Source organism: Strigops habroptila, chromosome 3, assembly GCF_004027225.2.
Source record: "Strigops habroptila isolate Jane chromosome 3, bStrHab1.2.pri, whole genome shotgun sequence".
Taxonomy (NCBI): domain Eukaryota; kingdom Metazoa; phylum Chordata; class Aves; order Psittaciformes; family Psittacidae; genus Strigops; species Strigops habroptila.
Genome location: NC_044279.2, coordinates 78,972,366 through 78,999,588, shown reverse-complemented (window position 1 = coordinate 78,999,588; position 27,223 = coordinate 78,972,366). Strand labels below are relative to the sequence as shown.

Below are 27,223 nucleotides of genomic sequence, written 5' to 3'. Positions count from 1 at the left end.
CTACACCAGCCAATTCTCTGCAAATTTCAAGGATCTATTTTTAGAGCTCTTTAAGATGACAAGAAATGCTGACCTCAGAAAACTGTGAATCACAAACTCCTTATTTCATCTTCCTTTCCTGCTCTCTTTCCATGGAAGCAAACCACCACCATCTGGCCAACTTGCTCCAGAATCACCACCAGACCAGAGCTAAATCTTCAGCATCTCTGCTCCTGGGTATATCCCCAAAAGTCTTGTCCATGCCAACCCCACAGGTCCGATTTCCATTCCCCAGTGCCGCCAGCCTTGGTGACTTCTCTCTATGCAGCATGGAGAGGGGATGCTGTGACTCACCCAGCCTCATGATCGATGGCCCCTGCCAACCAGCTGTTTGTTTGAGTGACTGTATTGTTGAAGTCCCGTTGCCACATTTGTAACTATACTTTTTTTTTTTTTATGACAACCAGAAGTTCAGTTTTATAAACAGATGCTGTTGTGGGCCTCTATTACTCAGCTGGATCAGCGTCAGTCGTTTTTCCAGGCTGCGGTCTCTGTACTGCACACTGAGTCAGATGCAGCCCTGCACAGATTCCTTTGACTCGCTGGTTTCCTCCCAGCGACTCTTGACTCCCTGCCAACAAAGCAGGGCGTAGCTCATTAATTTTTCTTCCCCCCCCCCCCCCCTTCCTTCTCCGTCTCTTTAAAGGCAGACTGATTCATAGTAACTCCTTTAAAACAGAGGGGAAAGACACCACCCTCCCACACCACCGGAGGAAACTTAAACCACCACCAAGTCACTCCCCTTCACTACAGCTCCGTGCTCCAGGACATCAGCACTGCAACCCGGCACGCTCCTGCTCCCACAGGTGCCAGCGCATACGGTAAGAGCTGCTCTCGAAAAGCCTCAGCAACTTTTCTCCCTCCCCGGCGGCTGCTCCCCTCGCTCAGCAGCTCCTGCCTGCTTTTCTCCTCTACTCCACGACAACTCTTCAACTTGGCACACGAGCTGGCAATGGGATGCACCTTAACCTTTCAGCTTCTGCTTTTAAATCCAGCTGCGTTATGGGGCAAAGTGATGCTGCTAGGCGCCTAATTGCAACCCTAGAGCGCTGGCAGCACTGATGTTTTCACCTCCGGGGCATGTGCAGCCAGGGCGCAGGCAAAGGGTGCCCAACCTGGGCCAGCCCCGGCGTAGGAGCTGCCGCGCTTTTGGAGTAGCATTGTTTACAAACGTGGGAAAACTCCTGCTTGAAATGAGGGCTGCTGGTTCAGCGTTTCTGGCTCTTACTCGCAATTTTCTGCATGTCTCCCTCCCCTCCATTTGTAGATCGCCAAGCTTTACTTACTTTAAAGCAAAAATCATTCCAATCCACATGAAGTCTGAGAGGCCCCAAAGCTGCAGATTTTGGGGTACAATGGGAGGGCATCTCATTTTCTGTTGGGGTCCCAGCTCTTGAGCTGAAGCTAAGCCCCAGCTCTTCAGCAAAGCCACATGATGGGCAGAAATGCATGCTACGCCTTCCTTGGCAGCACAGACCCTGGAGTGGGGAGCACTGAGAGGTGAAGGGAGGGAGAGGGTAGAATTGCAAAGAGCACCGCGGGCTGCATGGTGGGATTTGGGGAGCGGAGGCGCTGATGGGAAGTGTAGGATTGCACAGACTGGCAATTTTCCCTATTCACCTGCCTTTTTCCAAACAACCACCCCCTCCCTCTTCTTCTTCACCAGTTCTCTATGTCTGCTATGGTTTGCATCCTGTGGTCAAATCTGAACTATTTTTGAGGTCTGAGAAAGGGACTGAAGAAAGCCAGTTTGTTGGCACCAGGCTTTGGTTCCTGCTGGAGGAACCCAGCCCGCCCCTGCACAGTTTCATGGGTTTGAAAGAGGTTGAAGCAGTATTTAGCCCAGTGCAGCCGGGAATGGGGCTAAGGCTGGTGCTGGGGACAGTTACTATATGAATGGCCAAGAACCTGAGCTGGCCTTAACCTTATGGCAGAAGGATGGATTTTGTGCATTTCAAGTCCTCTCTGGCTTGTGTCTTGGTCATGCAGAGGTGCCTCCTGCCTGAGAAATAGACAGTTTTGAGTGGTAGGGAAGCTGATTGAGGCAAGGAGTGTTACCAGGGCAGACAGCAATCAGTCTGGGTAGAAAGTGGTTTTGGAAGTTGTCATTTAACATGGTTAACAATGAAATCAGTTTGAAAAATTAAATAATAAATTTAAAGAAAAAAATGCTGTGGCAACAGAGCAACTTTCACTCAAAAGCTTTGAATTCCTCAAGGCACCTCTGAGAATAGCTTTGCCCTGGAACTGCCCACTTGACGTTTCTGGACAGAGTGGGATTCTTTTCTGAGCAAACAGACAAGAGTGAGCTGGGTATGAAAAGTGGAAAACTTGGAGCCCGTTAGCTATTGTTGCTATGATAAGAGGGGTTTAAGTCAGTCAAATGCCTCCACCCAGCCCACCTCACACAGCTGCCAAACCTGGGGACTCTGCGCACTGAAAGAGTGCAGCCTTAATGGCAGCTTATTTCTGTTTGCTTCCTTGGGGATCAGCCTAGGAAAAGAATCAAAACTGAGGCATCTTACTACCACTAACACTGGAAGCACACCCTGAAATGCAGCTCGTTCATGCAAGGCACTGCACACCCACCTAGGGAGTTCCTCCCAGTAGGCTCCCGTGGAAGCTCCCTCCAGCTATGACTAACCATTCAAACACGAGGCACGCAGCCTGAGCCATTCATCCAGGCTCACCCTCGTGTGAGAGCAGGGCATCCACGCCGGGCACGTGCCACCCCGAGGTAGACATCAGAGAGAGATGGAGTCACACCACACCCCAGGGACACATTAATGGAGGAGGGACTTGGGACCTTGTGGAGAAACACCCGGTTTTGGAGTGGGCGCCTCAGAGCTGCAGAGCTGCTAGTGCCCCGCAGTACTCTGCTGAGGACAGAGAGCCCTGGGCTTGGAAAACCGGCCCTGCTGGCCTAGCCAGTGGTCTTTGAATTGTGCAGTGCGCAAGCAATGCAAGTGCATGGAGGAATTACTCTTTGGTGGCCTGGGGTGGAACAGAGGTTGTATTTTGAAACAGTCCCGGGAGATCTGCTGATAACAGCCAGTGTGTTTGTGCTAAAAGACTCACCTCAGGGCCTTGTTTACAATGAGATGGCGGAGATTTGCTGCAAGCATTAATCCTTCTCTCATTATCCTTCCACTGTAAGGCTGGCACATGGCACTCAGCCTGACAAAAGTGGGAGGGGTGGTGGGTACAGCCTGCTTCTTTAGCCCTGCCAGCTCCCATGGGGCTTCACAGGCCTCATCAATCCCATATGGAAGCCGGACACCCCTTCCACAGCACATTCCACTTGCCTACCCTCCCAGTTCCCTTTGGCTGCTGGACGGGTGCTGTCTTCAGAGTGCTTCACTCGATGGGGATGGGGAAGGCAGCTGATAGGGGGCTGGGATTTGCCCTTGGACACTAGAGTGTCCCACAAGGCAAGAAATAGCACTAATAGCCCCCTTTGATCTTAATGGGCTCTTGTGCCTGTGCTCTTCAGCAGGGAGGTGACAGCACTGTCACCCAACATGACGCGGGGCAGGCTGCAGGGTGTGGCACTCCCAATTCTCCTCCTTCCTCCTGTTCTCCCGCAAAAAAAAAAAAAAAAAAAAAAAAAAAGCAATGACAAAGGACCAAAAGATGAGTTTTCTTTACCCTTCCTTCAAGGCGGGGAGAAGTAAGAGACCAGAGGTGCTCTTTTACACCTCCAAAAGGGAGGGCAAGGAAGGGGATTTCCTATCTCCCCATCTGAAGATGGATGCTTCGTATTTCATGGGTCTTTTCTGCTGAGGCAAAGCTCCTCTCCATGGCCCTGCTCTTTTGACAGCCCCTGCCAGGACTGATAACTAACTGGTAGCGACAGTGCTGTAATAGTGACCTGCTGAAGCACCAGCTCAAATGTGACTATAGAGATCCTCAGCCAGAGCCAGTCCACCCCCAGACAACTCAGAGCATGACACAGGGTCTGGCAGCAGTTCTCCATGTAAACTACCTAGAGGGAAAGCTAGAGTGGGTCCTTTCTTAAATCTGCATTCTGCTGCCATGCTGCAAGGAGGGCAGCAAAGCAGCACATCTTGGGGCTGCCATCTGGAGCATGATTTCTTCCAACCCCACTGGGAGAATTTTGCAAGGTACCTTCTTAGTTAGAACAGCTGGACATTGAAAAAAGGAAACACCAGAAAGATTTGCAACCCCACACACCCTTCTCCCAAACTGCAGCAGGGCAGAGAGTACGTGGAAGCTGCTGTCTAAGACCAAACATAGCCCGTGCCCTGTCATGGTAGGGAGAGAGAGGCTAGTACAATTCAGCTCCAGAACCCATGTTGCCCAAGGGATTTTGCCAAGCTCATAATTAAGATCTATCTCCTTTCCCCTGTGAAAACCAGTCTGTACCGCAGACATGGAGAGACACCCATGATGGGAGCCCAGGGACAGATCCTGGGCTAGGTCAGCCCCAGCCATGCAGAGAAATGCAATAAACTTATGAGCATTGGAGTGGCTGATGGCAGGTGAGCAGCAACTCATCTGAAGGCTGAGCTCTTGTTATATGGGACCATCTGGCAACACATTTGGATTAGAGAAAATCCTGGGCAATCCTGGCTGCCCTTTTGCCCTCGCAGGACTCAAGGAGGGGAGTTGCGAAAGCAGCTGCCACGAATGGGCCCAGAGTCCACATTCTTCTCATTCCAGAGAGACATCTCCCCTATGGGCCCCAGCAACCCCCAGAAAGGACAGTGGCACCAATAGGAGCAAGACAGAGGAGCTGCAAAATGCTCAGGGGTAGGAGCAGGCTGGTCAGGGGATTACTGAAGGTCAGCTCCAGGAACGTGGACCACTGCTGAAGCAAAGCTGCGCTCTTGGGCTGGCACAGTGGCTATTGTGCCAGATCAGACAGCTGAGACAACCTGTCTGCTAGCTGGCCTCCAGCAGTTGCAGCCCAGCCAGTGTGTTGTGCCCCAACAAGAGGAGCTCTTGATGCCTCGTGGAAAGACATTTCTGCAAACAACATGAGCTAGAATGACCCTTATACTGTTCTGCCAGTGCCCACTAATCACAGGTGTAAGAAGCCCTCTTGAAACCAGATGAGGCATTTTACCTCATAACCACCTTTATCCCACCCCTCACAGAGCACCAACTCCAGGCTGCACAGCATCCTCTTCTGCTTTATACTCATACTCCTGCTCCACCCAGTCCATCACTTGAGCACTGTGGGTTGAAAGAAGGAGCTATCACACAATTTTGCAATTTAATCCTGCACAGTCTTTTCTAACCTGGATTGCAGGAACAAGGACACCCTGGAGGCAGACTGACCTAAAAGCTCAGACTCTTTAGATACCTAAGTTGCATTGACTTCAGTGTCTCACAGTCCATAGTGGTGTGTTCAAAGGTTTTGCAGTCTTGAGACAGAGGGATGCTATCTGATAAGGAGCCATTTCAGAGTTAGTCCCTTGAAAAAAAAAGGGAAGATCTTTATGAAACTGTCTATGTGAATCAGAGAATTGCAGTTTTAATTTAAAAATGCAGCCAAAAGCACAGCTGATGTGGGCTTTGCAGATCTTCTACCTCTATCTAAAGGCTGTTGCAGGGAGGAAAAGCAGGAAGTCCCACCAGAAATGATCTGTGCACTTTTTGCACACACCACACTGTAACCTGAACTTTCCTGTTAGAGCTGTCAGATGGTTTCTCCCACGTGGGCACTGTCAGTGTTGAAGTTCACATATAGATAAGTGCACCCATGAGGAAGCCACGCATGAGCACATACACAGTGCAGCTCTGCTCGCAGGCAAACTGCGGATGCACACTCCCATTCACAGCAGGAGCCACGCAGAGCCGCAGATGCACACCCCTACACACACCATGTCATCGCCCAGACTGCCAGTTCTCCCACAAGCGTTTCTCCTGTATCTCAGCATCTTGTCTGAACCCCTGCAAGTCCCAGCAACTCCCGTGTCTAATTAACCCACCCTCGCACTGAGGGGTGAGGGTGCTTCCCATCACACCTCCAAAGGCACAGAGGAACACTCGTGTGCTTCCATTAGCTCTGAAGTCCCCTTACCCACCCCTCTCTGTCACCTGCTGCCCATCAGTCCCAGCCCTTCCTTGGTGTGTCTAGTGTGAGGAGTGACAGTGTTTTCCTCCGGCAGCGGCTGATGGCTGCCTGCCAGGCCTCAGGCAGTTGTCTCTTCCCTTTCCTACTATGAAGCGAGCTTTGGAGTTTCAGTTGATGTTGTCACATGGCTGAGCGCTCGAGGGTGGTTTCTTCTGGAGAAAATGCCAGTTTCTCACTGTCTGCCCTAGGAGCTGATATTTCCCCACTCTCACATGAATCATGAGCATGAGAGCTGGAAAACCCTTGTGTGTCATCTTTTGTGGCCTCCCCCTTGCGTCTCTTCGTGAGTGGAAGTTTGTTACCAAGCGTGGATTCTTGAGGAATTTGTATGGTCCGTCAAGAAATGTGAATCAAGACATGATTCACATGCTGGGGCTTTACCACTCCCCCGGGAAGGCAATTCCCCTGATCTCTTGGAGACCATACCACCAGGAAATACTTCCCAAGAACAAAACAAGATCTTCCATTTGCTTAAGCTTATTTTCAGTTGCAGCCCCTCAGGCAGCTCTACACTTTCTTTTTGGTTGACATTCTTCTGCTACATTTACAGCCTAACTGTACCCCATGTGGTCACCACAGCCACTACCCATGCACGCAGAAAATCTTCTCATTGCCATAAACCAGAGGCTCCAAAGGTCTCTGTGTGCCCACGCACATCTTCTCAACCCTTTTCCCACACATACAAACAAAATCTCTTTCCAGAGGCACCAGCCTACTCATCTACATGCCCATAAAAGGCATCTAACTTGTAGATTGTGTCAGGCCAGTCTTTCAAAACCAGGTTGCCAACAGCAGTGCTGGCATACGGTAGTTTATAACAGTCTGGAGTCAGCAAGGACTTTGGATTCAGCTGGATCCAAACTAAGAAACAGAGCAAAGGTGAAAGCAAAAAGATGCTTCCTTGTGGTTGTTTAGAGTTGTCATGAACTTTCTAGTAATGACGTGAGGGGTCCAAAGTCACCATGCTACCAGAATGTCACAGAGATCTTCACATCTTTGCATCCTGCAAAATGACCCTGGGCACAAGGAGGACTCATACTCATTTGTTTTTTCCCTGAAATGCCATCTTTCCCTTGTTGAGGAATTGAATGTATCAACCCAAGGGACTTCAGCTGAAAACCTGAGTTTTAGAGGAGTCAGAGGTCACCATGGTGCTCAGAGGCAGTACGATTCAGATGTCCTCTGCTTCCAGGAGACTGTAGGCTGCTATAGGCTATTGGCTGAGTTTTCCCCTCAGCCAGCACCTCTCACAGTACGCCTCACCAACTCACCCTGTGAGAGGCAGTCCCAAGCAGGAATCTCAGTTCAGAGAAGAGAATGAGAATGGAAGTCAGATGAACTACATCCCTTAGGAACACTTCAGATCTGAAATATTCCAGATTAAGCTGAGAGTGCTCTGATTTTTCACCCCAAACAACCTGATCATTCCTTCAGAAACATCCTGTACACATCCCCTCTACTCCTTTCACTGCAGTGCACTTTCTGCCAGAAGCAAAGGACCACTACCTAATCTGGTTTACCCTCTTGAGTAACCCACTCCCTATATTTGAGGAACTATACTGTTGGCCTTTGTCATATCTCCAAGTGGCACTCTGCATTCCATCCTGATGCTTTGCTAAGTAGGGAACCAAGGACAAGGACTCACTTCTCCAGATTGCCTTCCAGACAGAAGGATCCAAAACAGTTAAGTAGATAGAGGGCGAATATGGGTGGCTACACTTTGCCTGCATGAGAAGACTTTGTCTTTGTTCTTAATGGATAGCACTTGCTTGCTTGAACTTGAACTAGGGTGCAGCAGAGCTCTGTGTTGTTCTACAGTATGTGTACTCTTGAATGGTCAGAGAACACAGATAAGAGTCTGTCATGCTTATCTGTAGGTCTTTTTGTGCTGAAGGCTGCTATGGTGACTGTTATTCATGATTACTGTTGGTGTGGCTTGTTATTTCTCCTCATCCATCATCCCAGGAAAAGGAAATTCAGTCTGCTGTCATCAGTGCAAGATCTTCTCTTGAGTAATGCAGGCTGTTCAGCAGGTGCACGACATTCACTTCTTCTTCCCCACTAGCCTGTCCGACCTCAGTAGTTATTCTACTCTCATGTCGCAGCTCTCTTTTTCTTGGCTTAGCTGGGTCTCTCTTCTAGAAGATGTGTCAGGAGGCTCAGTGCAGGATCCACAACCTCGTGGCTTGACTGGTTCTTGAGAAGCAGTCCTAAAACTGACAGAGTGTCCTGAACACTTGCAGGGTTAAATAATTGTGGTTTGGGGAGCTTTGGGGTGAGTCACTGGAAAAAACTGGCAGCTCTAGGAAGTCTAAGACTGACTCATAGGCCAAGAAGAGCCTGAGGAGGTCCAAATCCAGCTGCAGTTTAGGTAGGGGAATGGAAGAAAAGGCAGTTGCATGCAATTGTGTCCTATTGTTCCAGCAATGTGACCCCACCCTCTAGCAGAGAAAGATATCTCACACTTAAAAAATGGAAAGCCATCCTGTCAGTCGCCAGTGCTCTGCCTACTTCTCTGTCTAAGGGGGGAAAAGTCCATGCTGTACCATCATTAATAGAGATGACTGTACTTCTATGTCGTCTGTTCACGCAGTACTCCTTTGGGATTGTTCTCCAGTGTTTTATTTAAAAGGCAGGAGGAGATGAAGGAAGGGGAAAGAGAATAAATAGAGAGGGAGGCTTGTGCTTTAAGTCACAAAGAATCAAAACTAACCTGTGAGCACATATCCCAGGGGGAGTTTGCATTTGATAGAGTGTGCATTCAGGGAGAGGTGCTGACGTTCTCAAGAAGGAGGTGCACTGAAAGCACCTGAACTAACAGTGTTCTCAAGCAGTGTGAGAACGGGGCAGGAAAAGCAAAGAAAATAGAGAATTTAGGGTTTTTTCTTAGCATATTGGTCAAAGTTCTGGGTGTGGGTTTTTTTTTGGGGAGGGTTACATTGAAAAGTAACATTTATCCCTCATTTTCATTTCTGAAAGCAAACAGAAGATGCATTTAAAAGGACTGCTGTAGTCCTTTAGGGTGTCATGAAAGTACACTTTCAGTCTTTCAAGAACAGGGCTTTTTTGAAGGTCCTCAAAAATAATCAGCAAGAAACTTGCTAAATGAGTTTTTAAAGAGACCATGGAAAATGCATCCATCTAAGAAAGAAGAAAGTTTAGCCACTGTTCAGCAAAGGCAAATTTCAGGCAAATTTGCCACAATTTGGTGTACACATACCCAACACACTGGTGGTAAGAGTACTTGTTACAGTTTGTGTAAGAACCAAGGTAATCAGAAAAAAGGATGACAAGTAGTCAAAGGTATGGGAAGATCTGAGTTAGGAGCTCTATTCAAGGCACCTGCTGCAGATATATCACTTAGTCATGGCAACAGCAATAGTTTCTCAGCTCCAGGGACAGTGGCGATATCCGTACCAGTTGCTATCCAGCATTTTGAAACCCTCATTCCTTTTACAGTCAATGGAAAGAAGGATTTTAACTCTCAGGTCAGGTGTGTTCATGTGGTAGCCTGCATATAGTATTGAGAACCTGGATTTCAGCAATGCTGAACTCAGAAATGACTGTCACTACAGTCAGAGAGGAATTCTTTCAGAAGGCTGTGCTTTCTCTAAGATCATCACTAAGGGAGGTACCGAGACAAGAGAGGGCACAGAGACCAGGCCATCCAGGTAAATCAAGCCCTAGAACTTGAGGAATTTGCTAGGACACCCCAAAGTAGACAAGCAAGCCAGGGCTAAACAGCTCCAGAGAGTTCTCCTACATGAAGGAAACCTCACAGCAGACAAGTTCTTGCTGGGTAGATAGGACCAGTCAGTCACCAAACCTAATCTGTCCTAAGGAATGGCTTCATTTATATGGGAGAACTAACCTAACAGAGTTGGCTCCTTGAGATCCTGAACTCAAGGAATTCTTCCTGGTCACAAGCTAATGCTGAACTTTCAAAGACCCACTGATGCAGAAGCCTGCCTGTCTGCCCGCTGTGGTTTGGGAAACATATCCAACACAGTGCAAGGAATAGCTGCAGCACTTTACAGGAATACACTCCCACACATGTCCACAGTGAGAGGAAAGACAAGAGTGGAGAAGGTGAAGTCACTGAGTAAAAAACCCCACATTTATGAGACTTCACAAAGCCTTTCATTACAGTTTGTGTGAAAGACATCAGAAAGTATAATTGTATTGTTCCATGACAATGTTACCACACCCTATACAAACGGTGACAGCAACAAACCTTACCTGAGTCACCTGGACCAAAATAGCTTGACAGCCAACATTAATCACATCCTTGATGCTGCTCTTCAGTACCAGACTACCAAGAGAAAGCAACACAGCCCTTTGAAACTTTCTAGGAAGCAGTCTTTCACTGGCCACAGAGTGGACCCAGTAAACTTTTCTGACTGATTTCTATGGCTATACTGCATGATTACTAAGAAATGCCTCCCCTGGGTGGAGGGAAAACATACTTACTCTGTGTGAACTCAGTCTCACAACTTAGATTTGTTCCTTGTACTTTGTGTTTTCAGGGGATAAGTCGGCAGCCTTGACGAACAGTGTCATGAGAGCTATTCAAAGCATATTCCTCTCCCTTTCCAATTACATGTTCATCAATGACAGGGAATCTTACAAAAAGTAAAAGCTTGCAGAGTAGAGAGGGAAAACAAAACAAAAACCCAAAACAAACCAAAGAAGAACTTGTGTTACAAGAGACTCTTGTTGCAGTAATAAAGTGATCTGCATACCTCGAGTTCTAAAAGGGAAACAGGCAGTTTTCATGGCAAACCTAAGCATCTTCCTCTGCCCCAGAACACCTCAGTGACATTTATGTTCTGGTGATTCTCCTCTTCACATTGAGTAAGGGCACCCCCAGGCCACTCTACCGCTGCTCAACACCTGATGCACCCAGGAACACACAGCCATCCACTCCACACCACCCAGCAGTGTCCCAGGCCAACTGGAGGAGGCTGCACCACGGAACAGAAAGGGAGAACAGGAGGAGAAAACCTTTCCTGATCTCTGTGAATCCTGTGAGCAAAAACCCCTCTTCCTGGCATGTAGGCCTGGAGTGTATCATTTTTACTTTACATAACCACACACCAATTTAAGCAACCTGTGTATATACTCAGGTTATTTTTAAAATGCCCCTAAGCTAACTACCCCTGCTCTACATCTCCTCCCAAACTGGTTTCTTTACCTCCAGGCTTTCTTTAACCTCTTGAGCAACTCCCTTGCAGATTTTGACAAAGGTTTTTGCTTCCAGGATAGATTTAAGATCAACCTGTTTTCTAGTGTTATATAGTTATATAGTATAAATAAAGGTTATAGTAATGTTATTTGATTCATCCTTTCCCTTCACATCCTCCCTCTGTTCTTGTTCTCTCCAGAGCTCCCTGTATCGCTGACACCACCTAGAAGGGATCAAGATGTTGGTGCTACTGGCTGGTATCTTCGTGGTTCACATCGCCACTGTCATCATGCTCTTCGTCTCCACCATTGCCAATGTAAGTAGACACCCCCGGTGAGACAAGCCTGTAGCAGCAGTAGCCAGCCCTTGGGTGCTCAGGTCTCTAGGGGGAGACACCTGCTCACGGCCACGACTGAACACGAAGCTGCTCCCATCGCTGCTCCGGAGGGAAACCCGAGCAAACTGGAGCAAGCCCCACACCGCCATGGCCGCCGGGTAAACCCGGGGCGAGGGCGACCCCTGGCGGCTCGGCGGGGCGGCGCGGCCGCGGTCCCCCTCACGGCGCCGGGGCGGGTTTCGGGGACCCCTCGCACCCCCTCGGCGCTGGCTCGCCCCGCCGCGCCCTCTGCCGCTAGCACGGCGAAGGGGAGAGGCTGACCTGAGCGGTCGTGGGAACAGGCTTCCGGGTGTTCTGCCTGGACCAAGTGCCTCCTGTTTCAGAAGCATGCGTCGTGTCCCACCCGCTCAGCTCTTGTCTCATGGCACTTGGGCTACTCTTGCGCCGCTTACGCTTTAGTGTGACAACTGGCCAGAAGGGCAAGAAAGCTCCCCTCTCCCTTGATGCAACTCTTTCATCCTGTTTCAGGTTTGGATGGTGAGTACTTACAGCTACGAAACAGCCTCATCTGGACTCTGGCTACTGTGCAACAAGACCTGCAGTCAGCTGCTAGTCAGCAATGAGGATAAGGGTAAGCTACATCTCCGTCGCAGTGGTGAATTGCAGGACCTTGGTGCACAATGCCAAGGCTGAGTCCTGACCCTCTCAAATCTATTCCCTGTGTGTTTGTTTACAGCTTCCCTCAGAACTGTGCAAGCCTTTATGATCCTCTCGATCATCTTCTCCGTCATCGCGCTTGTCGTGTTCATTGCTCAACTGTTCACCCTGGAGAAAGGCAAACGTTTCTACATCACTGGAGCCATCATGCTGGTTTGCTGTAAGTATGCACGCCTTGCAGTGGCTTCACATGCATCCCGCAGCCTCTGCAAGCACAAGTAGCTGCATGTGTCTGCCACACATCGCCATCAGGGAAGGTTGTCAGCCAGCTGAATGTTTACAGTGGCCCAATTTTTGTGATAAAACAAAGCACTGAAGAATTGGAAAGTGTTGGGTTTGGGTTATTTTATTTTTGTTTTATGGTATGTAATGAAAATATGTCCCAATTTTCGTTAGAAAAGCCCAGTGGGTTTTGCAAAATACCTTTGAAAGACAACAAAAAAGGTTCAAGTATTTTTTACGGGGCAGAGAACTAAAGAGTTAGGAAACGACTGCTTATGGGATTCAACACATAGGACCAAACTGTCTGCAGATCTTGTTACTGATTTCCTCCTAATAAAGATTTATTTCCCATGGCACTTACTAAACAAGCCCCGAGTGTCTTATGTCATCACATCTGCAAGAGAAATCCTCCATAAATAAGCCTAATGGGCAGCAGCCCCTCTCTCCTATGGCACAACACATGCATTTCAATCTCAGGGGACAACAGTACTTCAGCGGTCCTACAGGAATGCTGGTTTCTGTACGTTTTCCAACTGTATTCCTTCTTCTTTCCCACAGGGCTGTGCATTCTCATTGCAGTCTCCATTTACACAGCTCGGTTCACAGGCCAGATATTTGCGTCCGTAAATTCTCACCATGGCTACTGCTTCATATTGGCCTGGATCTGCTTTTGCTTCAGTTTCGTCATTGGCATCCTCTACCTTGTTCTTAGGAAAAAGTAAGCCTGATGAGAGTCCAAGGGAGAGGGTTGGCTACTGGGAATGGGGAAGAATTGCTCTGCTGAGAGAACTGTTGGGCCAATAGACAGAAACAGCCACCATCATCACCACTGCCACCACCACAGAAAAATCACTAACAAAGCTAGAATCCTCAGAAACTCCTTCACCAAAGAGAGGGAGAAACAGCTCCAACTGGTCTAGCACTCCTGGAGCTGTTGCACCAGAAAACTGCAAGTGACCCAGACAGCTCTTCTTTTTTGCAAAGTCCTGTCATACCTTCACAAAGCTTCAAGGTCAGCAGTGATGATTGAAGGGCACCACAAAAACAAGGGCTAAATCTTCTTCTCTTCCTAGAGCCCTTCTCACTTACCTTTTGGTGTGCCTTGTGGGTTGCGCAGTGAGGCTTATGACCCCTTCTTTTGTCCATTGAAATAAATGGGTTGGGCCTTTTGTTACATTTATGTATAGATATATATATATGCACATGTGTTAAAGACATTCAATTGAGAAGCAACCAAATAGAAATCAAGTTAAATTCATATTAAAGTATCTGCAGAAAGAAGACAGCAAAATTTTTTGCTGTTCTGTTTACTGTTTGACGTTCCCATGGTTGAATCACATACCAGTAGGAAGGGCAAATATACAGGCATGGATGATGGAGAGACAGGGAGAGAGAGAGAGAGAAGGTGTGGGTTGAAGATACATAGGGGTTCCTAATTACAGAGTATGCAGTTGCTCAATGATGCACATGCAGGGAGGGCATCATCTGGGTGTGTGTCTACACTAAAATCTTCTGGTCAGCTCCAGAACATGGTAGCAGAACTGCAACATCACAGATCTTTACTGAGACAAGTTCTTATCTGAAGGCAGGGGTGTTTTTTGCCCACATCATCACCCAATACATGGTGTTAATTGAGTGCCCCACCTTGTGACACAGCTCATCTCGAAGGCAGATGATACTGGTTAGCAGAATGTTGTAGAAATATGTTCCCTAATGAGAGGGCCTGTGAGTTCTGTTCCATACTGCACAACCTTAGGCCAGTTACTTAAACCGGTGCTTTTCCATCTGCCAGTTCTTCCATAAAACTATACCTACCTCCCAGGGTTGCTGAGAGATTTTAAGTCCACTCTGTATTACAAGGTCCCCGTGTGAAAGGCTGGCATGGGAAAGTAAGGCATTGGTACTGCTGCAACCCGCAGATTTCTGTCAGTTTGAAGAATCTCAGTCAGAAGTGGCATTTGTAAGAGACAAAAGGTCAAAACTTCCTGTGACTCCATCCACAACTAAAGGCAGAAAGTGTGAAAAAAACATGCAGGTGCAGATTGTGCATGGATGCAGTTTACCTCTCTCTCTCTTTTTCTCTCTGTTACATTTTCTTCTTATGTAGACTTTATCATTTGGTGGATATATTCTAGTACTGTATGTTGCTGTTTCATTAACAAAGGTTCTTTCATTATATAGTCATTGTAAATATTTTGAAATGCATATTTTTAACTTGTGAGGGGTATAAAAATAAAATCTGGATTCCCTTTATTATAAGAGTTTTGCTCTGGGTTTTTTTTTTTTCATTAGTGTTTCAGGTATTTGTTAAGAGAAGTGTTTGCTGTTCTCACTGAATCAAAGCTCAGCCCTTTAAGATGATGCAGAACTCTCAAGCCTGTTTTGCTTGTCTGCATATGAGATTTCCTGTTTCTGAAGGGGAGGAGGAAGTAGAACACTCTCAGAGCTCCTGTTTCAGGTTCTCTGCAAGCTCAAGGAGATGGTGGTGGGAGCAAGTGGCAACACTCCAGTCCCAAGCCAGGCTTTGGTTCACTTCCAGGAAGCTGCAAATGTACTTTCTCACTCTGGCAGGATCTCATTTCTGTGGAAGTTTGGTGCCTAAGTGCTGCAGAATGTATTATGACTAGACCACCCCTCCAGCACAACTGAGCCCCAAAGCAGTTATCACCAAAGTGTTTGTCTGGACCACGAGTTGGGTATGCGTTCAGATAGACAATGCTAAGACAAACAACTGACTAAATCAGGCCATTTGACTACAGTAAGTCAGCTGCAGGAAGTGCTAAAAATGAAGGACAACCAAGGGGCAAAAGCAAGAGACACTCTTGCTCTGACCAGAGAGTCAAGCTATGCAGGCTGGAAGAAGCAGTCCAAATAACTGTGAAACGCTAGCAGGTTTTCAATTATCTGTACACATCCATGGGAGTGTTGCAGAAGCCACTGCAGACAACTCAGGGGAGAGCCCTGCTCTGTGAATGGCAGAAGCCAAAACCAGCCAAGCAAAGTAACTGACTCCTGGGCTGATCAAGGGGTGATGACAGCACTGCAAACACAAAGGCAGCAGCACCTGATGCATTTACAGAATGCAGCTTCCTGCCATCACACGCAGAGCAGGAGAATGGCTTGATTCCCTTGCAGCAAAGACGACAGAGAAAAAACAAACCACAACAACCCCCCCCCCCCCCCCGCCCCCCAGTTGTGTAAGGGATGGAGAGATCATGGGAGGCATAAAAGATGATGCTGGGGGTGTGTAAAAGATTAAAAGTATAAGTGATGGGTCACTTCCAGCACTGGAGTAAGTCTCCACTGCTGGTATCCAGGGTGCAATTAGCCCAAGAACCATTTAACAGAGGAAAGTAAGATGAAATCAGCATGAAATACTATCCCACTTAAAACACATCCAGCCCAGGGGGCAGCCCAGAAATGTGTGCCATGGTTATACTAGTTGTCTTTAGAAGGCTGCCTAATCTCGTGGTTGTTTACATGTGCAGCTCTGCCTGCTCAGATAATAAGAACAGTCAGGGTACCAGTTGATTGCTGGAGGAACTGGGAAGGAATTTTAATCCCAGACCCTCTGTTTCTGCATTGCACTGTTGGCGAGGTGCATCACTGCAGGCAGCTCAGCTCTCCTGACATTGTCAGAGCCATGGTACTGGATTAGATACAGTGATGTGATGCATGATGACAAATCTCATGTTGCACAATTCACCCAAAGTATGTGGGTATCTGATATAAATATACACCTTGTCATCTGTTACAGTGCTTAAGAAACTTGATTGCCTTTGTGCTCAACCTAGCACGGAAGGCTGTAGCTGGCAGTCGTCTTCCATTCCACCCCCTCTCAGGCTTCTTATGTGGACCAGATTAGCCAGGTCAATCAGTAAGAACGGAGGTCTCCAGCCAGCACATGCCTTGAGGCAAGTACAGAAGGCATGCTCCTCATCAGAGATTTATGAAAAGCCAAGATGTTTCATCTGATCTATTAGGCTAATCCCAGTGTCAGCATTTGGGCAATAGAGGACAGGTCTATCTGCAGTAAGGTCTAGGGGAAGAGGCAGTGCTGTGAAGCTCTTGCCCTGTGAGTATGATCACTTCTCGTACAGCTGACCTGGAGTTCATAATGCACTCAAACGTGCTAAAAGAAAGGGCATTGGGAGTGCTCCTGCCTCTCTTCCACCTTCCAGATAAATCTGCGGGTGGAGAGAAGCCTGGCTTTTGGCATTCACAGATGGATGTGACTATTTTTTACTGAATTTTTGTGGGGCATCATAGATTATTTCTTCCTCTGGAAGCAACTCCCAGAGTAAAGGTTCTTCATTGACATGCTCACTGTAGAGCTTTTTGGCCCTTTGCTCTGATAATAACACAGAGCTAAGGGGGCTGCGCTGAAATTCAGTGAGTAAAGCGCTTCCTCAGGCTTTGGAGGGTAGGAGGATGTGTGGCTCTGAGACACAGGGAATATCAACTGGCTGAGGCACTGTTCTTGTTACAGAGCCCAGAAACCACATATGCGCATACCAGGGCAGCTTAGCCAAGCAAGGAAAAAGGTGGTGCTGTAGGCATGGCCTGTGAGAGGGGGGTCAAGCATGCAGGGATGGGGGAAAGCTGGGAAAAAGGCTTCCAAATGCTCCACATGCTGCAGCTATGGCAGACCTCTGACATGCTCCTGGGCAATGCAGGGCTCCCTGGGAGCTGCTGACAGCCATGAGTCCTACTGATGTCCCTAAAAGCTGAGGCTGCTCAGTGTTCTGGGAAACACATTGAGCAGTTCCTAGAATTGGACCCAAACTTTTCACCATTTTTGTTTACACACTAAGGGAGGTAAAAGAATAGAAGATAGATAGCCTAAAACAAGCTTGAATGTATTTTTTAGGGGGTTTTGTTTCTAACCCTGCCATTCTGAAGCAGGATGATGCTTGATGTGCATTCACATAGAAATGAGCACCACACATCCCAGCCTCTGGAAAAGGGATGTAGACTCCACAAGAAAGCCCAGGGTGTGGCCAAGGGGAGGCAGAGGGTGGCACAAGAGTGAAGTAACCAGGGACACTGAGTAGCAAGGACATTGGGCACTACCTGGAAGCAAGGACATTGGGCACTACCCCCCCTTAGCCAGGAGAGCAGACTGGCAGTGGATCAGTATGGATGGCAGGAATAGGGCAGCAGAAAGAATATGGGGGATAAGATTTATGGTACAGGAGGAGGAATGGCGATGGACAAGAAGAAACACTGCAGAGCAAGACCCACTGATGGGTTGGGGGAGGACGGAGTAGTTTAGTGGGAAGGTGTATGGGGTTTGGGACACCTGAGACCCACTGCAGTCGTCAACCAAGCAGACAGACCCTGATCAGACATCAGGCTTGCTTTGCCACGGCAGTACCAGACGCTCATATGCACAATCCTGCCAGAAACTGGGGCGGACCATTGTAAACCATCCAGTGCCCTTTATGGCTGAAGACCCCGGTCCCCTGCGTTGTCACTAGAGGTCAGTGCGAGCCCAGCGAATGTCTCTGCTGAACGTACCTTAACGATCTATGATTTGAGGCACGGGCGCTCCCAGCCAGGGACAGTGCTGCTTTAGCATAGTGTAAATCAGAAACAGGAGTGTGCCCCAGCCTCGCACGGCAGCCCTCAGGAGGGCTTCCTGCTGGGCTGTGGCATGTCATGTGGAAGAAGAAAAAGGAATGTCACAGGCATCTTGTCCCACATAAGAGGTTAGGGCTGTGTTTATCGCCAACAAGAAACCTACAAGGCAAATGGAAGTGGATGAAGAAACTCTGCAGGGGAATGGGCAGCAACTCTCTAACCATCAGGCTTGAACAGAAGACTGTGGCTCATTTCCCTTCGGCCACTGAAAGCTGCTTTGGACTCAAGGAGATAAATGGGTTTGCCCCTCACTCCTGCAGATAGTGACATCACCTCTCCTGTGTACTGTCTGAGAAACTGAGGCAGAGAAATTGCATTAAGCTGGAGCAAGAAGGCTGGAAGCAGAGAATGGAGGAGATGCTGGGGTGGTCTGAAAATGGAACAACTACAGTCCTTCAGGACCTCCACAGTTCCTGCTTCAGGGGGGACCCTTTCCCACTAATTCCCCTTCACTTCCAGTAGATCTTAACAGAACAGGTTAAGATCTTTCTCAGGTCTTTCTCAGGTTCCCAAAGAGCAATCCCTAGGTTCCTAAAAGCTGATTGCAGCAGGCCAGCGGCTAAATCTATATTAAGTTAACCAGCTTTCAGGGGTGTGGTTTTAATGCTGATGAGTTGCCAGTGAAATCTGTAGAAGCTGCAGAGGCTAAGCAAGGTCTGTCAGTTTAAGTATCTCATTTCAAACACCCAAGCCAGACAAACTGAACACAGACACCCAGTAGAGACCTTGAAACCTCACAGCAGGGAGACAAAGAGACAAAGAGATCAGAGAAGTCATGGACTTTTTTTGCCATGTGCCTACCAGAAGATTTGCAATGACCTTACTGTAATAAAGGCAAAGTTTGTATTTGCAGTGCAGTAAATTTAGTGGTCCCTGATGTATAATTGCATGGCCATAGAGAGACACAACTGCCTTCTTGCTGGGGAAAAGGTAATCACGAGGTGGAAGTGTGGTAGAGCCCAAAGAAGAGAAGATAAATGAAGCTGAGCACAGGAGGTAAGTTTTCCCACTCACATTCAGGGATTCTGTAAATTATAAAGCATTTGTTCAATCCAGTCATCAAAGCTCCGGCAGAGTGAGAGAGGTCCAGGAAAAGGCCGTGGCTTTGGGTGGTTCTGGAAGTTTCTGTTGTGCTTTGGACCAGTGCCTCCTTCCCCCTCAGCCAAACCTCTCAGGTGTGGGAGAGGAGACCTCCCTTTCCCTCCAGGCATTTGCCCCCTTGGCACACAGGGTGTCACCTCCCTGACACTGCTGCTGCAGGAGTGGGAAATCAGAGGGGACCTGCAGGGTTCTTTCTGTGATATGCTGCACTTGGGACAAGGGAAAAGGAAAGGTTGTGGACATAGCAGGTAGTTCAGAGGAGATCTGGGGGCAGCACTGATCCAGCTACCCTATAGCCTTCAACTGTGCCTCCCCCAGCAGCAGAGAGCTGCAAAGAGGAGATATCCTGCCCCCAGGCAGGATGGGGAATCAGCTGTTTGGGCCACGCTTGCTTCACGCAGCACGGGTAAAGCAGGCAGTTAGCTCACTGCTCACCACCTCCCTGGCTGCTGTGCTGGGCAGCCTCCTGCTCCATCCGTGCCTACCACTAACAAGCAGCAATGGGTGGTGGAAGGAGACAGGCCTCCAAGGAAAACCTTTCCATGTTACTTTCACAGTGTAAGTATAACCAAGAGCAATAGGGTCAGGATTCACAAACTCTCAAGCAGATATCATGAAGAATCAACCACAGTCGCATCCAGATCCAATGTGATTTGGAGCAGAACCAGTGCACCACAAGGAGCAAGTTTGGGCTGACCTGTAGTGCCAACAGAGCTGTTACTACATGCTGGCCCTTATGAACATTCACTTTCAGATGACTATGGCTTTGACACATACTTAAGCACCTATGCTGAACTTCTTCCATGCTGGGTCTCTCCGTCCCATTTTATTTTTCCACTCAGGTGAAAAACAGACTATCTGCTTCTAAGGCAAAGCTTAATGAAATACAGATGCTTTCTACCATGGCTGTTTCCTTTCATCTTTCCCTAGATGACTTCTACCCTCTCCCTACTGTGGAGATGGAAGCAAAATTTGTCAGAGCAGCAAGCTGGGAGTCATGCAGGAGTGCTTTATTACCCAGGAGAAAATCAATTCCACTTAGGCCAACACATATGTTATAGATAAAAGTACTACTTGCTCAGAGAAGCCATGATAAAGGGTTAGCCCATTCCTAACTTTCTCACCATTCTAAGCTGTTTTGCACATGTCTCCAAGTATCAGCAAAGCTTTTATGCCATAGTAAAGTCAGGTCTAGATGCAATTTAGGTGGAAAACTGCACAGCCACTCGTGTGTCATGCTGGGTGGAGCTAAGAGAACAAATCCACATCCTTGTGCTGTAATCTTCTTTTCCTCAAATCACTGGTCTTCATGGGATCCAAGCAAAATAGGGCTCTTCTTTCATCAGAGTGCTCTCTCCATGAGAAAGTGCAATGGATGCGAAGCCATAGACCCTGAGCTCTTGCTTCTCATCTCTTTCACTCTCTGGAATTGCTCTTTTTGAAACAGCATCCTTCATATGCACAAATTCATCTAAACTTTCATAGTTTCACATAACCTATTTTACAAAGATTGAGAGCATGGTTGCAGAGTGACCTCCAGCAGACCTGGGAAGACAGATTTCTGATATGAGAGAGAGAAATGATACTACCTCTGCCTTCTGGGTCTACCAAAACCTTGCATCTGACTGTTCCTGATGTGCAAAACAATGCTACCATCTGCATTCTCCCTTCAGGACAGCAGATTAACAGGCACAGTGCAGGCACCACTTGTCATTATTTAACCAAAAGCACCTTTCTCCCTCTGATCCTCAACCCTTCCAGGGGTGGGCTGACTGACACATGCCATGTCACCCCCCACCACTGCTTCCTAGGGGACTGCTTTCCTCTTGCTTCCCAGTGATGTCACCTTCCAGAGCTCCCACAGGTACTCAAAGGGCAAATCTCTCTGCTTTAATCCTCAAAGCCATTAGCAATTATCTTGCATCACATTTGCCACTCATCACATGTGTACTCTTAGAACCCACTAGTGTTGAAAGCTTCCAACAGCCCTTGCCTTTTCAAAGGCCACTGCAGACAGCCATTTACACTTTAAATAGATATTAAAATGAAGCCACCCTGCACGCCTTCCCTAGTATCCCAAAATGTATGAGAAGCAGAGTGATGATACATGGAGTGTACCAAACGCATCAAACAGTTTTCCAGTAGCAAACTGCTGAGCAGAATAGCACTGATACCAATCAAATTATGGACAAGGAAATGGTTTTTGATATCAAATGTAAGTTTCACTCCACAAGAGCCTCTAAAAATAACATTGGAGGTTCCCACCCCAGCCCTTGATTGATTCCAAAATGGATTGTGGAGACGACCAAAACCTCTAGAAACAGAAATATAATAGAGGTAAACAGCTTTAATTAACTGAATCCTATATTCTTTCTGTTTCTACTGGGTCCCGCTGCCTCATTCAGCACACAGAAGTGTTCCATGGATGAGGCTATCTTCCTTATTCACTCTGTGCCTGTATTTATCTGCATGCCAGCAGCGCACTGCACAGCACAGAGATTCTGCTTCCCTCCTGGGCTTTTCGATTTGCCTGTTTATATCACCACTGAGCAAGCTCCCAAACTCAAAAGGATTTTTGTCTTCCAGTCACCTCAACAAAACCAAACATTATCACAGGCATTTTGGAGACAGGAGGAATTGATTCATAGGCCCATCACAGCTAAAAATCTGCAAAGCTGACCATTAATTTTGGCCACCACAGTGGCTGGCTCCCTCTACATACAAAAGAAACAGCTTGTAGCCATCACTGAAAAGTTGGGTGTATATGATTTTGCTCAGCACCATGTTCAGGAGTCCATGGTAAAGGCAGAGGGAGAAGAGTGGGTTTCTACAACCCACTGCAATTTTCTCAATACAGCCAACTGTATTCATCTTCTTGCTTGCACATAAAGGTTGAATGAAGGTTGCACACTTCTCCTTAAGCCACCAGTCAGGATTCCTGATATGGGAAACACCCAGAATCTTCCATCAGTGGTGAACCCTCTGGACGGGAAACATAAGAACACAAAGATAAATGTCAGCAAGAATCAATTCATCTTAAGTGCAACTATCAAGACACCAATAGCCCATGTATAGCAATCTCCATGCACTCAAAGCACAGCTCCGTTGGATTTCAGCTGCAGTGGTGATTTCTGCAAAGCAGACCCCAAGGGCTCCCATCAGCCCCCTTCCTCCCTTGCAATAAGTCATGTCTGCCTAAATCTGCTTTAAACAATTGAGCACAAGCTCTGTCTTGGGCTGAGAACCAAATGCCTGCACATTTGCATCCCAACTTTACGCCTTCTTGTGCATTGAGCCCATCCAGATGGTGGCTGTATTCGAGGCTTAATGGACTGCTTCCCTGCCCCCCCAGTACGTAGCACAGTATCACTGGCAAATCTTGCCGATGGTCCTTTTAGAGGGAAAGACAGATCAATACATATAATGTGTTTTAAAATGCCAAGTCCTAGGGAAAATTATGGTCTGCAACATTGGTGCAGAGCATGGATTCAATTGAAAGACTTAAAATGCTTGCAAATAAGGTTGCCAGCCCACCCTTCCCATATCCCCATGCCTGGGACTCTCTCCTTTGCCAAAGGCTTCACGCTCTGCAGTCCTTATTGCTACCAAGCTCTGACCTCCCCCAAAAGCTGCTCCCACTGTGTCTCAGTGAGGCATGGTCCTGTGTTGATACACCACGTATCTTTGTATTTAAAGATTGGTGAATGATTTGGGATGCCAAAGCAATTCATTCAGGTTCACACCAAACTTAATTGTGGCATTTCCTGGTTACTCTATTTTGTTCCCTCAAATTAAGTCTCTCTATCACCAGAAGACGATTCTCAAATGTGTGCAGTACGCTTATAAGAAGAAATTTCCTCCTGTGGAATTCACTGCGTTTCTGTCCATTTAAGCGGGATCTGACAACTTAAGCTATTTTTATGCCTTGAGCTAACCGTCTGCAAAGGAGTATGCATCAGCTATGCATTACATGTAATATACTGCAAAAAACATAAACATACCCACATGTGCATTCAAACAAAATGTCAATGCTACTTCTTAAAGAACATGGAAGCAAGGGCCGGGGTCCAGTGAAATAATTTTCAGCATTTAAGTGACAGACAATGGAAGTGATCCAGTCTTGCATCTTACAAGTGCTGGCAGATTGGCTAGGATTTGGGTGCTAACAAAGAGATTCAGTACATGGGCCTGGTTTCAATTAATGAGCATGTGTCCATATGGCTCTGTGTGTGTATGTGTCTATGCTGAGTGTTCTTTCTTATTAATGGGTGTTGCGTAAGTACAAGCGTGCATGTGTGTCCCTGTGAAGACAGGTTCAGACCTGGTTCAAAAAGTGCCCAGCAGCACAGGCAAAATTTAGTGTTGACACCCAGGACAAAAGGTCTAGTTTATTAGCTGCAACAAGACCCAGAGGTGGTGTATTTTAAACAGAAAATCCCTCTTCTCTGGCAGGAAATCAGACCCCCGTGTCACAGTGAAAACAGCAGACCTGAGCCGCTGACTGTGTGGGATCTGCCACTGTGTTGGGGCAGCGCAGCAACAGCTGGTGCAGATACAGAGGGACCAAATACCATCAGACCTGCTCCTGGCAGACATATTAGCCAGGCTGCCCCACTCTGCCTGCAGAGCAAGCAGGCAGGGACTGCCAGTGCTCACGGCTCAAGTGGCTGGTACCAGTGTCCTCTTGCAGTGGCAGCTCTTGCCGTTCTGCCACCCTGGTCAGCCTAATTCCCTATGGAACATCCCACTGCAGCTGGCCCACCTCTGTGCATGCCAGACCACAGGCCTGACTGGGATCTGTCAGCAAACAATATGCTGTGTGTCTTGTCCACAGCACTTGCTGCTTCTTTTGGTGTTTTTTAAAAAATAATTTGGTTGTCAGCTCAGTAGTCGTCAGAGTGGTAGAAGAATAGGCCAAATAAGATAAAATACCTTGTACATGATAGGAAATTCAGACCCAGCAATTTTTAAACAATTTGTGCATCCTTGAGCTTATTTAATTCTTTATCCCACTCCCACCTCAGTTTCTTAAATTATAATTGGTTCTGCAAATGGTAGGCTAATTCGAAATAAAGATGTACTAATGAGGTTGATGATGACCATGCAGAACCAGACTCCGATAAGGTGCTTACCTGTTATTTTAGGGTTATCTTGCCTTTTCAGCTCTACATTTCTTTCCCTCAAGATGCACTAACTTTGCATTGTTCTAACTAATGTATAATTTAAGCTGGCACACATTCACCTCTGTTGATATCAGTGCCTAAATGTTTGCTTTAAGTACTCCATGAAATTATTCTCTCATTTTATTCCCAACATCCACATACAGAGGGCTCAGGACCTGACAGTCCTGACATATCTGTGGATGCTAAAGAGCAAGATGGTTCCCTGATATCAAAAGTGCAAGACTGAAAGCTATTTGGGAAGGAGGGGCGTAGGACAAGATGTGCCATGGGATCTGGCGGAGTTCAGGGATAGCTCAACTGCTTGGAAACAAGTCTGGGCCCAGAGATCTTAATAGTTTTTGGACTGTGTGTAAGACATTCATTCTTACCCTGCCAGACCCCTTGTAGCAGTACAGCCATTGTCTAGCCCAGTTTTAACTCTATCTGCAATAGAGTTAACCAGTTTCTGCATTAGCACTGTGCATAAGCCATTTACTCCAGTCTTTCTGCATCCTGGAGAGAACTCTGGTTGCAAAAATAATATGAGCACTTCAGCCTCTACTGCTCCAAGCCATGGCCTTAATTGCCACTCATCTCTCACCTACTGCACACTCAACGTTTTCGGACCTTTCACAATTGGAGACATTCTCCATCTTCTATACTGAACAGTTGTATCTTTCAATGCAAAGATAATGCCCCATGACAATTAGCGATGAAAGCCACAAAGGAACCCACAACCAAACCATTACTCCAGATTTTCTTTACAAAAGCATTTCCAGTGTCTGAGCACCTCAGAAATGCTCTCTGCACCTTGTGTTAATTTTCCTGCCCCACTCGATGCCCTCTTGGTTTCCCCACAGGATCAAATATACCCTGAATTATTATTTTCCTCTCACAATAATTCTGTAAGATAGGAAAGTCTAATTCAGAGTGCTCAAACACAGCTTTAAGGGCTTTCATAAATCATGGTCTAGAGTATCCTGCAGTGAAATGACAGAGCTAAGCACAAACATAAGCCCTTCATGGAACTGTGCCTGAGAACAGGTCTACTCTGCCACAACACAACACCCAGCAGCACTTCAGAGGCCAAACTCCACCACCACAAACCTTGACTGGACCAAAGAGCCCATGCTGAGGACTCCCAGCTGGAAGCAATGAAAAGGGATCTCAAGAGTCTCAGATCCTACTAGGACCCCTAGGACACATGTAGTCCAAATGACTCAAGCACTAGGGTACTGCCTGGAGCCTCTCAACCCACTTCACAGAGCCAGCATCTCCATCTTCTCATGCCTCTCTCCAAAACCTGAGAGCTTCTGTACATAATATAACTCTCCAAGCCCTCACCGTACAAACAAGTTACCAAGTCCTCTTCTCTGTGAGAACATGGGGCCTTGAGGGAAAGCAGTTACCGAAGTCCTCAAGACAGCTTGACAGAGGGGCAACTGGCCACCCCTCTCTGTGTACTTCTCTTCCTCAGCAGTGTGAAAGCCATCCCAGAGAGTCCATTGAAGAAGTTGCTGACAGGAGAGCTTAACTCTAACAAGCCTAGATGGATAAAGGTGACAAACTTTCATCTCCTTCCCCCCAGGAAACCTGCAAGTGACCAAGGATGGTGTCTTCAAGAGGGCCACTAGTCTCAGAAGGCACCTGGGATGCTTCCAGTAGGGAGACTATTGCATGGCTTGTGGGACGTCATGGGGCTGAATGAAGAGAAGCCTACCAAGAGAGAGAAGGGCAGGAAAACAGTAGATGTCCAGCCACCGACTACGCAAAAGGAAACCCTTGTCTGTCATCTTCCCTTCAACAGGAGCACAGTGACAGCTCGAGGAGACCTTCATGAAGAAAAACCTCATCACAGATCCTCGAGGTCCCAGCTCTGCTCAGGAGTCCTCAAGGTATTGCACAGCCAGAGACATGAGACATGCGGGCCAGGAGGACAGGAGCAGGGTGGTAGGAGCATGGACAAGTGAAGTGGGAAATGCAGGGAGGTGTACCTGTCTGGCAGAGCAGCAAAGCCAGGAGTGGGTCTGGGGGCCACAGCTGAGGATGGCAAGAAGACTGAAGTGTTTTACGGATGGGGTTAAATTCCAACACTCATTTATTTTAAAAGCCTTTTTATTTCTCTTTGATGACGGGATGCAATTACAAGCCTGAATTAATACACTAAGACAGGAGACAACAGATGGATACCAACCAGGAGGGGAGTGAGACAATGAAGCAATTCAGGTCAGTCTGACAGACCATGAGCTCAGCAGCCTCCTACCCACCCGTATCCGTTCATAGGCACATCAATCTTTGTCCTTCAGACTGTGGTTTCACTATTGCCAGGATCATTTTATTACTATCTCTGACCTCATCAGCATTTTAATATTTACCGTTAGGGACCAAGTGTCTGGGGTCTCACAATGATGGAATTCCCAGCCAGGAAAGAAGCCTGAAGTTTTATAGATGAACCAAGGAAGAGGGCACAAAACCACCTCAGAATTCATCTCCTGTAGTTACAGCAGCCCACATATGGCATGCCAGGCCTACGGTCTGACCTGTGAGGGAATGGAGAATCCACATGGCATCTACATAGCCAGAGCTTATTTGAAGCTATAAACTTGCAGGTTCCAGCCTGACACCATGCTGGGGCTATTGAGGAGAAAACCAGCAAGCAATTCTTCCACCCTGGTGATTCATTCTTCCGTGTCTGCGACATCACAGAGCTGAAG

The 27,223-nt window shown here is 47.4% G+C and overlaps 1 protein-coding gene across 1 annotated transcript; it reads left to right on the top strand.

Moving 5' to 3' along the window:
• Positions 1-711: 711 nt before the first annotated feature.
• EMP1 (epithelial membrane protein 1) lies at positions 712-13,380 on the top strand. The gene is made up of 5 exons (XM_030478094.1): positions 712-860; positions 11,527-11,643; positions 12,193-12,295; positions 12,401-12,541; positions 13,162-13,380. The coding sequence occupies exons 2-5, from the start codon at positions 11,566-11,568 to the stop codon at positions 13,323-13,325; spliced, it is 486 nt and encodes a 161-aa protein (XP_030333954.1). The 5' UTR covers positions 712-860; positions 11,527-11,565; the 3' UTR covers positions 13,326-13,380.
• Positions 13,381-27,223: the final 13,843 nt, after the last annotated feature.

Bases quoted from the DNA above. Each gene is read 5' to 3' on its own strand.
- EMP1 (XM_030478094.1), top strand. From the start codon at position 11,566: ATGTTGGTGCTACTGGCTGGTATCTTCGTGGTTCACATCGCCACTGTC. The intron at 11,644-12,192 runs GTAAGTAGACAC...ATCCTGTTTCAG, and splicing joins TCGTCTCCACCATTGCCAAT to GTTTGGATGGTGAGTACTTA. The intron at 12,296-12,400 runs GTAAGCTACATC...GTTTGTTTACAG, and splicing joins AGTCAGCAATGAGGATAAGG to CTTCCCTCAGAACTGTGCAA.